Genomic DNA, 18,596 nt, shown 5'->3' on the forward strand with positions numbered 1-18,596 from the left:
GGTTACGTATGTATGTATGACAAGTCTGTTGTCAGCAGGGTTTGAGGATAAGGACTCAGTCTCCATGTTTGGTATTGTTAAGCTAAGGGTTTAGCAATCAAGCTGAACCGCTGGAAAGGGTGAGCATTTTGGTGAACATTTCTGATAGAAACATTAAGCTGAAAATTGAGAATTTCAAGAAAATAAAGCTGACAGGCCTTCAACCTATGTGTAGGATGCACTTTATATTTAGTTGATCAGTCACCCATGTTGATCGATACCAATCAGTATCTATCTCATTAATGAGAGAAGGTGGTTGGCCATAACTTGGTATTTGTGTTGGAACTTTTTCTACTATTACAACCTGTGGTCGTTTTCTCCCCACCTCACTAAATAATCTCCTACTCAAGGGCCTGTTGCTTCTCCTGGTAGGCTATGTACCGTAGTCTTGCTCAGTGCGTTGTTACAGTCATTTATTACTGCTGCCAGGCTCCTTATCTTCTCAAGTAAATACATTCAGCAACGTTTTATATGAATGGAAATTGATTCTGTGTTTACAGTTCAGGAGCCTGGCCCTCATGCCACTGTAGGATATTGTGTGTGCTAATTGCATTAATCACAATAAAATACTGGCAATAGTATATATTCCCTCCAATAATTAAGTATTTAAAGGTTATTTCTCAGGCTGATTGGTTTTAATTATAGCTATGGCTTCATGTAAGGGAACAGATTAGATTATTTTTTTTTTTATCCAAAACTAACAGTGTATCCTTTTTACCAACTGATTCACACTTCTGCCAAGTTATTCTTTCCTTTAAATACCAAGTTTTGCCATTTACCAGAATGAAAAAGATCCTTCTGTTGCCTGAGACGTGGTGCTTTGTGTGTTGGCACTCGCTGCTGTGGGAGAAGCAGCTGCCATGGTCCCTACTGTACAAAGCACAAACTGAAGGATGGCAAAGTGAAAGCCAACACTTTAAAATACACCCACTCATTTCTGGCTGCTTGGATCAGAGACACCAAATCTCCTTCTCGATGATGCTGAGGTGGTCATGCCAGGCTAGTTGAGACACAGAGATTGTGTCAAATGGTATGTCCCAAGTCGGCTTGGGACTGTCTGGTCTGCAGAACCTGTGTGATGCCCTGGGACATCTCGGTGCTGTCAGAAACACACACATGGTTTTGACTCTCACGCTTTGTGCTTAGACCACAAAGCCCATCCTTCCTGCCTCTGCTGCAGTGCTTGGCAGCAGCTGCAGAATAGGTACAAGTGGTGTGTAAACTGTCTAGCACATCTTGTAGCGCCTTGTTGCCAAGTCCACAGTCCTGCCTACGGTCTGCCTTTGCATGCATGTGCGGCATGCATTTGTGCTCGGGTGAGTCGTACACACAGCAAGAAGGAGCATTTTTGACCAGGAGGTGGGTTTTTTCAAAGGGAGGTGTTGGGTATCTTCTCTAGAACTTGTAGTATGGGTTGTGTAATCTATGGAGCACCTAAGACTACCATCATTAATCCCCCGAAACACCATATTTCACAGTTGGCGTCTGCTCCTCAAGCCCCTGCTCACCCAGTGCATTACGAGTGGTGGCACAGGCAGATATTACTGCTGTGAACATCCTCAACCTGGCATAGAGGGGGCTGCAGCCCCGGTAAAGTTGGTGACAGCAGCTGAGAATGCCTTCACCACTGCTGCGTAATCTACAGACTGCAAAAGTGTTCAAGCACTAGCTTTCGTTCATGGAAACAGGGCTTGGATGAAAAGGGCAGGACTTTGGTGAAGGAGCCCATGCTCCTGTGTCTAGCTCTGGCTGCCAAGGTCCCTTCTTCGGTGTCTCCATCCATAACTGTAGGGTTGTTTGTCTTTGGAAAGCACCCAGAGATCTGCAGATGAGCAGTGCTGTAGACAAGCTGGGTGTTAATATTAACATGGATCAACACTGCATCCCAAGAGCTTTTGAATGAATATTCAAGGGAACGTGGTCTGTATTTATTCTTTCAGCTCCAACAGAATAATTAAGAACCAGATAAATAGTAAGTGCAAATGATGCAACAAAGCATCTGATGGTGCTCAGGGGGTCACAGAAGAGGAGCCAAGTTGATCTTTTTTAGCCCAACAGTTGATGATTTTTGTGATTCTATAACTATAGCCTGGGTTTTTTCTGCTTTCGTAGACGTGGATAAATGTCTTTCCAACCCTTGTCCTGCGCTGGCCACCTGCAACAGCACCCATGGCTCCTATATCTGTCAGTGTCCTCTTGGATATGAGCTGGAAAAAGGAAAGTGCAATATAGGTAAGAAAACAAAAGTGAAAAACCAGGGAAGAAAAAGATGGAAATAATTATCTGTAATCTTCTAAAACAAATTAACCTGGGCTCAGACTAGTTCGGGAACTTAGTGTTCCTCCCAACCATCACTTTTAACAAGAGCCTTTTAGTGTTTATACAAGTGCAGTGTCTAAAGCCTGTTGTGTTGGGGTGCCCCGGGGAGCAGGCGCAGTGATAGCTGAGGGTTTCTTAAAAAACACAGCAAGAGGCTTGTTAGTGAGGACAGATGTGCCCCTTCTGTTCCTCATGTGTTTTACAACCCTCAAAAAGTGTTCAGCAGCAGCTTATCTTAGCTCCCAGCCCTGCAAACCCGGGTGACGGCGCTTGGCCTGGGAGAAGTGAGTGGGTCTATTGTGTAACCTGGCTTCAGCGGGATCAGCCATGTGCGGAAAATCAAGCAGCCGTGAAAGTCTTTGCAAGATCAAGGTCTTGTTTCATACCTTTAGCATTTTTCATGCAGCACAGTTATTAGTTGGAACTCAGGTTCTGACCCCCTCCTTTCTATTAGAGGACTCTCAATCTCAAGGACTTACAATGTCCCATTGTAAAGGGGAATTTGTTTTGCTAAGAGTTTCTTCTGACCCTTAATCAGCGAGGATTAGAGGCATGGAAATTTTGCTAAGGAAACATGGGTGAGGTGTCCCTGAAGGGTGTTTTGAAACATTTCTTCAAGTTGGAATGTGTCAGCTTCTAATTTAGAGAGTTGTTTTGGTTATGCCTTGAACTGGGATATGGGCAGATTATGTAAATACTGAGAAGGTGATTATTTTTACCTGGAGTTGTTATATTAGAGCTGTCTGATACAAAATTTGTGATGAAGATAGGCTCTGTGGTTGGGAAAAATGGTAAAGAATTGGAGGCTTTATAATGCTATCTGCGACCTTATTTGTTTTTCTGGTGGAACATAAAACTGGAGCTCTGAGTTCTCATTTCCACCAAGTATCTCATGACACTTAATACAAGATTTAGGGATATTATCTCTCTGAGTCTGGACAACTCGGATTATTGCATTCTGCTGCCATGAATCAAATATAAATCTAAGCATGGAAAAATGCATCTTTTGGACCTCTTTTCAAATGTCATTGCTCATTCTGTCCAACAATTTGAAAAATGAAAATGTCCTTTCTACAGTGCTTTATTTTGACTTGCTGATTTGCTTTCCTTCCATGAGAGGGAGGGGTAAGAGATTTGGCAGGTTTACCCCAAATTATTATAAATAGCTTTGGTACCTGAAAGTATCTTGTTAATAAACTTACCCAGCTCTTTCTGTATTCAGGGGTCTTTTTAAATTAGTCTGTGTTTCTATAGTAAATGTATGAACTCTGCGGTGAAATGCTGGCGGTTCAGCAGCATTGAGCTCTGGAATTTGACTGGGGCTGTGGGAACATTGCAGCAACCCTTGGGAAAAATCCCAAGGCTAGGACTTTGCTTTACTGGGGCAGTGAATGTCAGATTTGAGTTTTCTATCTGCATTGAGGGGTTTTTCCATGCAGACAGTCTCTCATGTGAGGCAGATGAAACTGCAGCTACACATGGCATGGAGACGTGTTCCAACTAACTTGTCTTATTTTCCTTTTTAGTAAGAATATTTATTGGCCAGGTCCCCCTGAAACTTAATATTACCCATGGGAAGTACGCAGAGCTCCTCCATGTCGAGGACGAAATCCTGTCGATGGTGAGTGTTGTTGCCGGGACTTCAGCGATGCTGATAGGACAGGTCTCCCTTTGCTCCTCTTATGGTTGTCATGGGAAGCCGCAAGACTCTGTAGTGTGGATTTAGTCTTTTTAATCACCAAACAATCCTGGTGTGGTGTAAGTTAGGACTGGTGAGATGTACGCTTTTAAATCCCAGCACGCTTCTCTCCCCTGCCCTGTCCAGGCTGTTATGACAGCAGTGGAGAGGTGCGGCTCCTATGGGGCTTCAGACAGCGTATCTGCCCAGAAAATCCTGAAGCCCTTCTCATGGAAGTGGTGTGGTTGGGTTCACGCTTCTGTAGCCACTGTCCTTTCCTAGTGTCTTCTGGCTGTGTTACTTTTTCCAGACCTCAAAAGGGCATTAGTGCTCCTCCAAGGTCAAGCATTATAACAGTAACTCTGAACTTCATCGTTTGTCTGTAAATCTCACGGGTGCTGGGGCAGGTTGGACTGCAGCTGGTGCCACCTCACTCTTAGCTAAACCCTGTGGGACGTAGCACAGCAGCAGCACCCACCTAAAAATACCTTCCTCTTGGTGGAGTTTCCCAGCCACTCTATCACAACCGCATGTCCCTCAGTCTGCTCAGAGCAAGCCCTGGATGAGCTGGTGGCTTCCCAGTACCCTGTGCTTTCAGTTGCTCCAAAAAGACCCCTGGGCTGGGGATATATACATCTCAGTGTGTTATTTAGCCAGATCATAGCATGCATGAGTTCACCCTGTTAGCAGTTCCTAGGCTAGCTGTAGTTCATCCCAACGCTTTTTGGAGTAGCTGATTTGGAGATGCCGCCAAAGGAGGGGTGAGCCAGGGTGAGTCGCCTTGATGCTGCCTGCAAAGCTTTTGCTGAGGAGAGAGCACAACCAACTGCATGGATCCAGGGAGAGGGAGGCTGCTTGGAAGATGAGCAGTCTCCGAGGGTGCTGCCTTGAGCTCGGCCTCACCCAGGGCTCTCCTGGTTTCTGGCTTGTCCTCTATCTTGGCAGTCATTGCACAGTGGGACCCTAGGCAGGTGCTCATGTCAAAACTCCCAGGTCTTTGTTCTTCTCCAAGGCTGTGCAACAGTGACTTCAGTTGTCCCTTGCTGACAACAGGATGGCGCATCTTTCTCATTGAGCAGATGAACTGCTGGGATGCTCGGAGCCCCCTTGGCCTCAGCAGGAAGCTCTGGCAAACACAGGGGATGGTATCGGTGACCCAGGAGGGCTGATCCATGCTGCATCCCACTAGGCTGCCTCCTTCCATCATCCCCTGGGACACTAACAACTGCTCTCTCCTTCCTTGCAGCTTGATGCATCGCTGTCGGGCTTGCCGGGGTACCACCACTCCACAGTTAAGGCAACCAGGTAAGGCTAAAGCTACCAGGGGAAGAGTGAGAAACTCGAGCGTTCAGGATGTTCAACTTGAGATCCATGTTCATCGTTTTGAGTCGGTGCTGGGCTTGATGCAACCCGGCCTGGTGGTAGCGCAGGGCATGGGGAACACCTGACCACCTTGCCCAGCTCTCTTGGTACCTTCCTCCTGGCCTGAGTAGCTTGGGGACAGGCTTGTGAGCTGCCTGGGAGGAATTTATGGCTGGTTTCAAAGTGAGCTACCGGCACCCCTTCCAGCCCCAAATTTATCTTTCTGTGTGTAAGTTTCTTCTGTCCTGTTTTTAAGGTCTGTTACAATGCACGGCTGTTTCAGTATGTATGCAATATTGTGTCTGTGATAAGCATTGCTTGTGTTAATGAGTCCTATGTATAATGTGCATTAATGAGAGTCCTATGTATAAGGTGCTAACAATGATACCAGACTGACCCGTGGTACTCAGGGCTGTTTTGTTTTGTTTTCTGTTAGGGAGGCAAATTTTGTGCATGTTTCAGTGCAATCCACGTTCTCTTTAGCATCCAACGTGACTTTCTATGACGTTGTCGGCAGCGTGAAAAGCTACATTCGAGCTTGCAAATCCCCCACCGAAGCCTGCCAGTTCATCTCCAGCCTGAAACCGCTCCACAGAGGTAAATAGCATCTGGAACTGTGATGGGAAGGGAAAGGGATGTTTTATTTGGCTCCGTTTATAAGAGGGACAAAGATTTTGGTGTTTGGTAAAATCCCTCTGAATCTTTTTTATCTTATATAAATGGGAGTCATCTTAAGAGCCCTGCAGTACAAAAGGGATGCAGATATCGAGCCTTATCTTTGCCACATGTGTGAGAAGTCTGCCTCTCTGTGAAAACATCATGCAGCACAGGATTAGAGGCATTGTAGGGCAGCCTTTCATCTCCGGGATGTGACACTGGGCCCCGGCCAGATCAAAAAACCTTAAGTCTTAATTCCACCCGTGCAGCCGGGAGCCGGGGAAACAGCGTGAAGGCTGCGACAAATCCCCGCAATGAAGTCAATTAGAGCTGCTGGAGGCTACGCGGGTGGCGTGGTTTAGCCCCAGCTGGCAGCTAGGACCATGCAGCCGCTCGCTGGGAAGTGGAAAAGAATTGGAAGAGTAAAAGCAAGAAAAGTCGTGGGTGTAGATAAAGACAGTTTAATAGAGAAAACAAAAGCTGCACATGCAAGCAAAGCAAAACTAGGAATTAATTCACCACTTCCCATGGGCAGGCAGGTACTCAGCCATCCTCAGGGAAGCAGGGCTCCATCACACATAACGTTTACTTGGGAAGGCAGAAGACCATCACTCTGAACAACCACCTCTGCCCTTCCTTCTTCTTCCCCCAGCTTTATATACTGGGCACGACGTCACATGGTATGGGATATCCCTTTGGTCATTTGGGGTCTACTGTCCTGGCTGTATCCCCTCCTAACTCCTTGTGCACCCCCAGCCCTCGCTGGCAGGGCGGTGTGAGGAGCAGAAAAGGCCTTGAGTGCTCAGCAACAACCAAAACCACCAGTGCGCTATCAACACTATTTCCCATCCCATATTCAAAACATAGCACTACACCAGCTGCTAGTAAGAAAGTCAACTTCATCCCAGCTGAAACCACCACAGTGGGGAGCCGTGCTCTCCTGCCTCCCAGTTTCAGTGTTGCAGGGTGTAAAAATGGTTCACAATTAAGAGCTTTTGATTTCTGCACCAAATCCTCTACCTGCCAAAGGGGATTGTGGGTCTGACATAGAGACCTGGAGAAGCACATCACTGTGGAACCTTTTCCAGGTGGACCTCAGGTGGTGGCCCTCTGCCTTGCACGTCCTGGTCCTCGCTTTACGAGGGTACAATAGAGGAGATTTAGCCATGAGAGTAACCGGCAGGATGCAGGAAGGGAGTACCCTTGAAAGATGGGCTCCTGCAAGGACTTTGGGGTTCAAGGCTTGGCCTGGGTCTAGTGGGAAACCCCTTGGATCGTTTTGGCAAAGTAAAGACACAAAGATGAGAAATTTAGCTTGTGCTTTTATTTTAACGTGCCATATTTTAAAGCCACACTCCACCATAGATTGAATTAAATTATTTTGGTAGACCCGCTCAGATTATATCTAGCTGCTATCTCTGAAACAATGCTTCTGGTAAAGGCTGTTTCTAACTTAAAATAAGCAGAATGAGAAACAAATTATGTTCTTGCGTAATTACTTGAAAGAAAAGATGTCAGATCAAAAAAAAAAAAAAAAAGATGGATCTAGCAGGGACAGGTTCATAAAAGGTGAGTGCCAAATGGAGTGACACTTTTTCCATAAAATCATATTTCTCATGAATATTTTTTCATTTGTTCATTCCATTTAGTCTGATCCCCCAGTAAATAATGTAAACTCGGTGACACGATTTCCGTCATTTACCCACAGTTTTCCTGAATGCTCATTGTAACAAATCAGACTTTCTAAATGATAATGCTGTTTCGAAGTAATGTAAATGAAAGGACAAACTCTTTGTTTGTAAAATGAAAAAAAATCCAGTGTTTAATATGGAGATGGAAAAAAGTTGGTTTGGGCTGAGCAAAATGTTTTGCTTGATATAAACTTAAAAATTGATTTGTTGAACTGTCTCAGGGGGTGAATGCGTTTCAGCTAGAGCCAAACCAAATTTTTCTTTTTCATTTCCCCTTCTGCCTCCGAGCTGAAACATTTATTATTCGCCCCCTCTGTTTGCCTGTGCAAACAATGGTAGAGACGCAAGAAAGGGTGACAGCGCAATGTTGACTGTCTCCTAATGGAACAAATGTTATTAAAAAAAAAAAAAAGGGAAGGAGATTAAAGCGGCACAGGAGCTGAATGCGATGCCTGGGGAAAGCAAATGTGCGTGACGGTGGGTTCAGAGAGAACCGCGCTGACGTTGGCCGCCTCTTCCCCACAGTCGGCAGCTTGTGCAAGCAGAAAGACCCCGAATGCGACAAGGAAACTTCTGAATGCACCGACTTTGATGGGGTCGCCCTCTGCCAGTGCAAAAGCGGGTACTTCAAATACAACAAGATGGACCACTCCTGCAGAGGTATTGCCCTTTGTGTGGCGTATTTTGCCTGAATTTTGCTTAAACTTTTTATTCCAGTGGAAGCGAGTGTGTGTGTTTATCACTGCGTGCAAGAAGCTCAATATTATGAATAAATATTAGCAGCTCAAGTTTCTTTTATTTGGTTAGGGGACTTTTCAGCAGACACTGAAGATACAGCCTCTCTCTAGGAATAATATTATCTCTTACTGGAGCACGCTGTGAGTCACAGCGATCGAGAAGAGGGAGAAAGGGGCCCAGCTGCTTTGGGCTCCATTTCAGTGGCACAGAGCAGAGATGACGTGTGGCTCTGCCTGTTTTGATTTTGTCTGAACTCTCAGCGAACTTAGGAGAAGTGCTTTAAACTCACAAGCTTATATTAATACATCATCAATATTTTAAAAATAAGTATCTGAAAATGATTAGTAATTTATTTTTAAGCTGTGTTTTTAATAGAAATTTTAAGCTTAAGGGTTATATTATTTTTTAGCTACTCCTCAGATCATCAAATCTGGTTTTGCTACATTTTAAACAAGGTCTTTGTCCATGTGCCAGTGGTCAAAACAACTTCTGTAGGATCAACCCTAGTTCCAGTGGTTGTTGTAGGGCTTCTTAAGAAGTTGAGTTTTCTGATGTCTTATCAATAAGAATTGCAATAGTGGTTATATATTGTTTCTGGCAGTGTCTGCTGGGTTGCTGTTGAAAGAGGAAGAGATGCTTTGTCAATTCCAAATCTGATCAGACAGTGAGAAAAATGTGTCTGGAAATAACTCATGTGCTGCAGGCTCTGGAATGGACATCTCACAAATGGGCATCTCTGGGTCACGGATCATGGTCCTGCTTCTCCTCTGCTCTGTGGCTCCAGGCAAAATCTTTCTCCTTTGGGTTTTCCTTTCATCCCTTCATCTTGTGTGTTGGGAGAAGGATGTTTATTAGGAAATACTGACTGTCTCTATCTACCCTTCAGAAGCAGAGTGAGAGACTCATGCAGTGAGCAGGGAGTTGAGCTGAAACTTGGGAGGCTCTTGCCCAACTCTGGCTCTGGCACCGATGGTGGGGACCCAGGATGAATTACTCCATTTTTCTTGTCCATGTCCCTTGCCAAGCAGTGTTGTGAAGATAAATACCTGAAAGGCTGTGAGGCACTTGGGTGTGATGATTGGAGATCTACCATCTTGTACATGTGGTTGCTCCCTATTTACAGCTCTTGTTTGCTGTGCAAACTATAAAAAACCCTATCTGCACACAGTGGGACCTCAATTCCCTCTTCAACTCTCTGCTGTCAGTAGGAAACATCTTATTGACCAGCCTGAGAGTGTCTGAGGGACAGGGTTGATGTGGAGTTTAGGCTGCAGTGCAGTGGCGTGACAATAGCACCGACTGCATGGTGCCATGCTCTGGCAAGATACCAGATTTTCAGCATCACTTTTTTCCCATCTGGGTGAGCCAGGTGGTTGGGATTTTTAAAGGCTTTTTCAAAAGCCAAGCTGTGGCCCTCATTTGATATTTAGGGCTATTTTCTGATAAATATAGCATACAATATGCCAGCCTCTTTGAAAATCTCTGCCCTCTTAGTAACTAAACAGGAACTGAGGTCTCCTGAACATCTGACCCTCATTGTGGGTCATGAAAATGTGGCGTGGTAACTCCAATTATAGTATTTGCAAAGAGGGAAATGGCTATTGTGCTGCCCTGTCCGGTCTCCCCCGTGGGAAGGCAGGTATGGCTGGGAGAGCCACTGAGGATCAGGGGATTGGCCACCCTGACCCCTAGGGATTGTTCTGTCCTGCCTGGCAGTGTCTGTCCCCTGGGGCATGTTAAAAAAAGCATCCCCTTGACCAAGGAAATGTTGGGTCTCTGAGCCACAAGAGTTTCGATGTGTTGACCGTGGTGCCGCTTGACATGCAGTTTGGTCGTCTCTGGGTTTTCAGTCTTCCCAGTATCTTCAGAGCTGTTTTAGAAACAGGGTGACAAACCCAATGTGCCAACTTTTCCAGGGCATGCTATTTTTAATAGTACAGAGTGTTTCCAGAGCTAAGCAAGGAGCAGCAAAGCAGGTTTCCAAAGAGACCCCTGAGTCTCTTTCAGGAAGGCAAAAGCAAAGGAATCCTGAGTAGAAAAGCACAACTCGATAGCTTCGCTTGGCCCCTGACACTTAAGCCGTTCCTCTGTTCCCTGCTCATGTATGAAAGCTTGCCGAGTAAGTGTGACAGTACGAGCTCTCCTGGGAGCGTGTTCAAAGGAGCAGGAAAGATGCCAGAGGAGAAAGCAAAGTGGCAGGAAAAGGCTGGGTGAGGAGAGGAAAAGACATAAGCACCGAGCGTTTAAATAAGACAGAGATGTATGTTCGGAGTCTTGCTTTTTCCTATTTCCGCCCCTGTAGCCTCCTGGCCTGAGAGCTCCTTGCCAATGGGGTCCCAGGGCTGCCCCTGTCCAAGGCACGCTCCAGCTCTGAGACCGCTCAAGGTGTACGTGTCCTACACATATTACTTGGCTAGGGCTGAGGGGCTGAGATTAGGCTGGGCTCCAGCATCTGCCTGCAGGCTCCTTCAGGCCTTCCCAACACACACGCAGCAGACTGGGACACTGGTGACACTGGGGTACACGGGTCTGCAGGCGCTCATTACAGAAGGCAACTCCAACGAGCTGTTGAGGTGATGCCTCCCTCCGCTTTACCACAGATTTCATTATTGCCTGATCTTTTGGCTCACTTTGGTAGAACATTTACTCCATAATGTTTTCAGTCTGCTTTTGTTAGCGAGTGAAAGGAATGAAAGGACATCCAGTCCCATTTTGCTAAGACATCGGTGTTATGAATGAACCGGGCAAGGATCCTTTGGGATTTGCTACTCTTGCCCAGGCTGTTGTACGGCTGAGGCTCTTAAATCTCGCCCAGTTACCTCTGGTCTCTTCCTTGACTTCAAAGAAACCATCTTAGAGAGAGAAAAATAAATCCAGTGCGAAAAGCATCATGATGAAATGCAGCGGGGGTGGGGGGGGGGAGGTGTGTGCTATGCAAAGAGCCTCGTCCTCCCCATCCCCAGCTCTGGGGGAATAAAAGGAGTGAAAGAGGTGGTGGAGGAGCAGCAAGGCTATATAGGGCAGAAGAGGGGATGCAAGACCAGCTGTAATGCACATCAGCTTCCCCATCATCATTGGTGCCAGTTGCTGAACATTTTCACAGGGAAAATGGCATGCTTAGTGACATGAGATGCTTAGTAAATGGGATATAGGCAAACAGCATTTCGATATGACCACAAGTAAGGCCAGTCATCCAAGAGCAGAGTGCCAGGCAGGTGACACTGCAGGTCGTGTTCCCTGGAAAGTGGAGACTTGGGCAGAGCTGTGAAGGGAGCGTGGCGGGTGAAGAAGAGGTCCTCAGCTCTGGTTTCTAAGGCTAGTGTGGTCCCTGGGTGCATTTAGGGGGCACGGGCAGGCAGAAGAGCGGAAGTTTTGTTATCCCTGGGCTTGCAACATCTATTTCTGGGAACCAGAAATCAAAAGGGTCAAAGAGAACCTGTGAGCGTTCAGAGCAAAGCTGAAATAACCAGGGAGACTCAAAGATCTCAGTGCACTTGGCTTTGTAAAGGCAAAGGAGTGACTTGAGGAGGAGGAGGAGAAATGTGATCATATAACCCTTCCCAGCCTAGCAGGAAAACATCCAAAGGCTGGAATTTGACACTGGGATAATTCAGACCAGAAAGAAGGTGAATGTTTTTAATGGCTGGGGAAATTAACTTTATGAGCATCTGACCCAGGGTTGTGGTTGATTGTCTGTCACTGAAAATATTAAAATCTATCTTGGATGGTTCTCTAAACTGTAGCTCTGGTTCAACTATTTGATTTGAAACGGGAATTAAATTTAGGGGAGTTCTGTGACCTGTATTATGAGGGGGAGGTCACAGTCACATTGCTCCCTGCTGGCATCAGTATCACTTGTTGGTGCTGGAAGACCCATAAACTTCTGAATCCAGCCAGAGAACTACTGCTCTTTCTTGGTTTACTATGACATTGCCAGCCCATCCTAATGGACAAAGTTGCATATTTGTCCTTCTTTTCTTCCTTCCTCCCCTCCTGTGCTAAGAGTGTCTGAAAATCCAGTCACTGGCTGCGTCAGATGTTCGAGGGGAAAAAATTTATGGGCATGTTTTATTTCTCTTAACAATCTAGTTTTATTCCCTGTGGAGTGTGTTGCAGGGATTCCCCAGATCTCTGGGTGACTGATGTCATGCAGGCTCACGAGGGTTACTGCACGTGCTGGCCCTGGCTTGTCCCTCTGCCCGAAGGGACTCCGTCTGTGTCACTTCCCAGGTCTTTGTCTGAGCTGTCTCAGGTGACCACCTTCACTGCCTCCGCAAAAGGCAGAGGCATCTTATCAGTAATCTGAAGCTTATAATTTTATGTCCAAAGTATCATCACCTTTGCTATTCATCGGAAGGGTAGTATAATTTTCTCAGATAATTCGGGTGATGAGATAGCTGTCCATAAGCATGGAAATTATTTTATTTTGAAGCGATGGTTTCAGTATTTCACCTGCAGTTTGTACATAGCAGTTTTCTGGGTTATTTAGACCTAGTAAATTTAATTTCTATCCTGTAGTAAAAATATGATATTTCAAAATTTGATTTACCTCCAAATTTGAAAGAGAACTAAAAAAAGGTGACACGAGGCAAAACATAACATACCACTTTGGGTTACCCCAACTGTGTTTGTGTAACATTTTGTTGCAGTACTAACATTTCAAAGTAATGAATAGCGTGCATCAATGCTGAAGTAGCGCTGTTCAAATGAGATTTTGTTCTGAAGAACAAAAACTGGAGGCACTGCTATTTTGTGGGAAGCAACACAAGTGTGGAGTGAGTTTCCACTTGGGCAAGAAGAGGTTTTGCTGGGAATTACATTACCAGCTGCCCAGCCTGTGCTAGGCTCCGGGTTAGCTCTGCCGGGAAGCCCTGAAATGGTCCCGTCGAAGCCAGCGGGAGGTGAATTTAAGTGCGTGGTGTTTTGCCTAAACCAGAGGAGATATTGCATCACATCAGAGCGCCAGCAGCACAGACCAGTTTGTTGGTCCCCAGGGTTGTTTGGGATGAAGCTGCCGTGGGAAGCGGCGATGGGAAATACCTCCCCTCCACCACTACGCGGTGCTCATGGCCCTTCTCTCCTCTGTGTTTTTAGCCTGTGAAGATGGATATAAGCTGGAAAACGATACCTGTGTGAGGTATGGTCACTGTTCTGCCCTTCTCCTACCCCACCATCCTTCTTAATATTGCTTTGGTGGCCTGCCAGCACAACTAAGCCACTGAAACTCCCTGTTGTTTTCTGTTACCAGCTGCCCATTTGGCTTAGGTGGATTCAACTGTGGAAACCGTGAGTACCGAGTTTTGTTTCTTTTAATTTCTGCAGTGTCAGAAATGGGAAATTTGAAACAAGTAATTGCAGATGACTGTCTAAAACGCAGTAGGTTCGCGCTACTCTTGTTTTTTGTTTCTTCATTTTCTGTTAAAAATGATATTGTTGACCATCTTTGACAAATTTGACTTTATGTTATCTCCTAAGGAAAGGAGATCTCCTTTCTCTGGGTACTCTGTCATGATAGCACATATAGTGGGCACTCTAGAAGCAAGATATTCAGAGATGAATATTGTTCGATTGATTCTGATCTATTAGTGAAGGGAATCTGTTCCCTAGGGAAACAAGAGCTTGTCCTTCCTTCAGCAGGAGATCCCCAACTCCATCCATTTCACTTGGAAATTTAAGGCAATAGTGCTTACAGAGGGAGAGAAGATGGGAAATAAACAGTTAATCCCTTTGCATGAGGACTGTGGATATATTTAAATTAGTATTTGCAACTACATGGCTGTTTCTAATTGAGTCTCTGTCTTTTCTGTCTGTAGCATACCAGCTCATCACTGTGGTGATCGCGGCTGCAGGAGGGGGACTTCTGCTTATCATGGGCATAGCACTGATTGTCACCTGCTGCCGGTAGGTACCACCTCCAGCCCATGAATCCTCTCAGTGGCCTACACCAGACTTAGGGCTTCATCTGTGAACCCCAAAGGACCAAAACAGAGGTGAAAACAGGGTAGCTAAGCAAGTGGACTCATCAGAGATACTAACGTATTACATTGTGCTTTCATTTGGGGCATATCTTTTTTTTTTTTTTTTCCAAGCAACCAGGCTAAAAATTTCAACTCAGTGTCTCTTAAGGATGCACCTGGCAATCATTCCCTCTAAGGATGGGGAGGCAAAGGAGTCCTTCCGACTCAGAGCTGTAAGGCAGCCAGGGAGCAGTCTCCAAACAGCAAGCTAAGTAGACAGAAGAAGTTTAGGCAACAGGAGAGGTTGCTGGCCATTGTTCAAGTGGTGTTTGAGTGTATTTATGGCTGTTTTCATTTTTCTTTATGGACAAGTCCTGGATGTGCCCTCACTTTGTGCCTCTCTCCCTCTCAGGTGCACACATGCATGTACACACATAGTTCCCATACCAGCAGGTAGCTTCAGACTAGAGGCAAGATGTGCTGCCAAGGAAGGTGTGCTTCATGATTGAAATATCATGAAAAGGGCTGCCTTGCAGTAACACCCTCTCCCCTCCATTGCAGCCCCCAAATCTAGGATTTCAAAGCTCTCTGGTTAAAGTTGGCAGCTGGATTTATCAGTACAATAGACATGGCAATGGTTTGGTTGGCACAGCGGTGTGCACTTGTTCCCAGGTGTTTTGAGCTAGGAGGATGCCAGCAAGCCCCAGCCAGGAGGTTTGATGGTCAGTACACCTCCAGGCTCCAGAGTGCAGATCTCTGCAGGGATGGGCTGATCTTCGCATGAGTCCTGACCTTTGGCAGGCTTCCTGGGTGGTACTCTGTGTTGAACTGGAAGCGTTGCTTCCAGTTCAACACGGTACTCATGTTGAGGCATTCGGTGTCATTCAAACTGGCAGCTTGCAGACCTTCCTTCTCACGAATTAACATAGTGCTTAGAAATGCTATAGATAAGCACTTGGAGACTTGACTAGCATAGGGGCTCCCATTTTTTTTCTTCCTGGATTTCCATGACTTTTTCATTGACTCAAGTGAACATTTTTAAGAGACAGCAGGCATAAGTTGGAACAGGAGAGGTTCAAACTGAATGTAGGGAAACACTCTTTCACCTAGAGGACAGTATGGTAGTGGAACAGGTTGCTCAGAGAGGTTATGCCATCTCCATCCTTGAAGATTTCAAATCCCACCAGATAAAGCCCTGAGTAGCATGAGCTGATCTCATATCTAATTTTGCCTTGGAGCAGAAGATTGGATATAGCCTTTCTGAGGTGATCTTTCTTCCTAGCCAAGGTTCATAACATGAAGCAAGCCTCCTGAGATCACATCAGAAATGCATACAAGAAAGCAGGAGAAGTTGTATGTTTTCACTTTCCTTGATTCTTTTATAAACAGGAAGAATAAAAATGACATAAGTAAACTAATTTTCAAGAGTGGAGATTTCCAGATGTCACCGTATGCTGAATATCCGAAGAACCCCCGGGCACAGGAGTGGGGCAGAGAGACCATCGAGATGCAAGAGAACGGAAGCACCAAGAACCTGTTGCAGATGACAGATGTGTATTATTCGGTATATACCTAACCTTTTTTGCCTAATACAGCAAAGACATATTCCTTTGTTTTTGGAAGGACAGATCCCTTTAAAAGAGCAAATAAATGGCTTCCATAGACAGCAAGGTATTGGTAGTCCTATGGACTCCAGCTATTACACGTGTGGTGAATATCATAAAGAGGTGTTATTAGGAAGAGTGCTAGGGAAATGCCTAGGAAAATTTTGGTAGACTCCTAAAAAGCCCAATCCTAGAGTAAAGAAGGAGAGTTAAAGGTTTTGGACAGGCTGCTAGGAATTCCTGTAGGTAGTTTTCTCCCTTCCATGTTCACTGATGGTGCTGGAAGGTTGAGACCTCTTCCTGGGGAACTTCACCCCAAGATGGGAATATCCTAATCACTGAGGACCCCTCTTTTCTTCCACTCCTCCTGCTCTCTGGGGTACAGGCCCCTTCCAGCAGCAGGAAGGATGCATAAGGAGCATCCCTCCAGCTCTGGGGAAACAAGTGGTAGGGAGTAGTGGACTGTGCAGGGCAGAGAAAGACACAAGCACAAGACCTGCTGTCATGCTTGGTACCATCTGCTACTGTCTGTATCCAGAGCTGTGATGCTGTTGTATCATCTGTCACTAATCTACAGCAACACACTGGATGTACTTAAGGTGTGTGGAGGTTACTCATGTGAGTGAAGATTGCAGGATTTCATCCAAATTACACATTCTGGACTCCTACTTTCCAGAGAAGAGAGCAGCAAGCAGAACTTTTTTTTTTCTGGCTTGTATTTTAGGTTTTCCAGTGAGCAAGTTTACTGGATTGCACCTCATGAAAGGAAGTACCCCTCCATCCAGCTTCCAGTAAGAATGAGAGATTTGGAAATGAAAATGCATTTCCTAAACATTTGTTAAGACTTTTATTGTGCTGGTGACTGGAAAGGGGAGCTTTTTATCAAGGAGCAGGTGATGACAGCTTTGCATGGATCTGCTCTGTAATGGGTCAAACCAGGTGGCTTGATGTTATCTACTGGGTGAAAGGATTGTACAGTCTTGGTCTTAGACATCAAAGTTCCTCAACCAAGTGTCCCCAGGAGATTTACTTAAGTAAGAGAAGGGAAGAGAAAGCAAGGTCATATCACTTCGTATTTGACGTATAATTCAAGTGCCTGTGTTGGGAGAATAGGTACCTTTGGTTAATGGGGAGAGAAGTGCTCCCAGGTAATACTTAAAGCAGGAGACTAACTTTGATTTTCTAGAGATGTTTCCTTTAACGATGGCTCTGGGACAGTATCGTTTTCCTGAGAGTTGTTTCACTGCCTGAGCTTATCAGCACAATTGTCTTGGATTAAAAATTAACTGTGAACTTAGACTGCACTTGGTGGCGTCAGGTGAACTTCAAGTGTGCTAAGTGGCAAGATGTTGAAACTAGATTGCTTCAGAATAATCCCTTCAGGCAATGCATAACTCCCACAGTAAAAATCATTCTAGGTTATAGAGATCATTAGCGATCACTGTTGCTCCTGCTAGCTACCGAAATAACTGCTGGGAAAGGTGGTAAGGCTGTGCCTGAAAGAAGATTTGCGTGTGAGAATAAGACCTTTTTTATTTAATTTTTTTGCTAATACAGCCAACTGGACTGAGAAATCCTGAACTGGAAAGAAACGGACTTTATCCTCCCTACACTGGTTTGCCTGGATCTCGACATTCATGCATCTACCCTGGACAATACAATCCATCCTTCATTAGTGACGAAACCAGAAGAAGAGACTATTTTTAGCAGGGACTGGAGAGGGAGTGGAAGATTGACACAGTTTTGTGGCCTTTGATCCCCAGGTACAATCTGTCCCCTGGGCAGTTCAGCCCACGTCAATCTTACTCTTCCCATTTAACAGAAAGGACTTTGAACTCCATGTCAAGCGTTGCTGCCCTGAGAAATGGTTACACTCGCTGAGCAGCAGAGAGAAAGAGAAGGAGGAGGGAATGGCCCAAGGTGCACATCACTAAAAGACCCAGATGGAAGTTAACACATATACTCTGAATTTGTTCTGTGCTGCTCCTTCACTCTTTACGCTAGATGGCAAGCATGGATCAGTACAGGCAGGTGAACTAAGCCCACCACTCTGCATTGAATACCACTAGGGAGTGTTTTGTTTACAGATCTTGTTCACTGTTGACTGTGCTTGTCTTCTTAGCCAGCCTTCACGCAAAGATTCACCATGCAACTCCTTTTGGTAGGGCAAGTTTGTCCACTCCCTTTTCCATTGCTGCATTGCTTTCTGCTTCATACACGACAGGGAAGTTGGCTGATCCTCTGGCCCTCGCCTTCTTAGTGGTAGAAGTTCTGCAGATGGCTGGGTCTTTGCTGAAGCCTGATGCCTGGAAATGTTGACTGAATTCATGAGTTAGTTGTCTCCAACGAGTATGGGAAAGTTAGTCTTACCACTGCAATTCTAACTGAAAAAAACCCACAGTTGGTCCTGTGTGCTGCTTTGAAAACTTCCTCTATATAGGGAAGAGTCTGAGCATGTTGTTGTTTTGTCAACCAGCATTGTTCAGAAGTGATACCACTACACAACGTCATAATGCTTCTGTATAGCATCTTACGTGGCTCTGTTTCCCTG

The 18,596-nt window shown here is 45.5% G+C and overlaps 1 protein-coding gene across 1 annotated transcript in view; it reads left to right on the forward strand.

The window, feature by feature from the left end:
* HEG1 (heart development protein with EGF like domains 1) overlaps positions 1-17,752 on the forward strand; it is a 50,130-nt gene extending 32,378 nt beyond the window's left edge. Inside the window, exons 13-22 of the mRNA XM_074145651.1 lie at positions 2,152-2,271; positions 3,885-3,979; positions 5,283-5,341; positions 5,835-5,995; positions 8,272-8,406; positions 13,579-13,621; positions 13,733-13,770; positions 14,298-14,385; positions 15,831-16,005; positions 17,603-17,752. Of these exons, the coding sequence (XP_074001752.1) occupies positions 2,152-2,271; positions 3,885-3,979; positions 5,283-5,341; positions 5,835-5,995; positions 8,272-8,406; positions 13,579-13,621; positions 13,733-13,770; positions 14,298-14,385; positions 15,831-16,005; positions 17,603-17,752 (1,064 nt within the window). The remainder of the gene's footprint in view (positions 1-2,151; positions 2,272-3,884; positions 3,980-5,282; positions 5,342-5,834; positions 5,996-8,271; positions 8,407-13,578; positions 13,622-13,732; positions 13,771-14,297; positions 14,386-15,830; positions 16,006-17,602) is intronic.
* Positions 17,753-18,596: the final 844 nt, after the last annotated feature.

The sequence above is a fragment of the Numenius arquata genome, chromosome 3 (genome assembly GCF_964106895.1).
Source record: "Numenius arquata chromosome 3, bNumArq3.hap1.1, whole genome shotgun sequence".
Classification (NCBI taxonomy): domain Eukaryota; kingdom Metazoa; phylum Chordata; class Aves; order Charadriiformes; family Scolopacidae; genus Numenius; species Numenius arquata.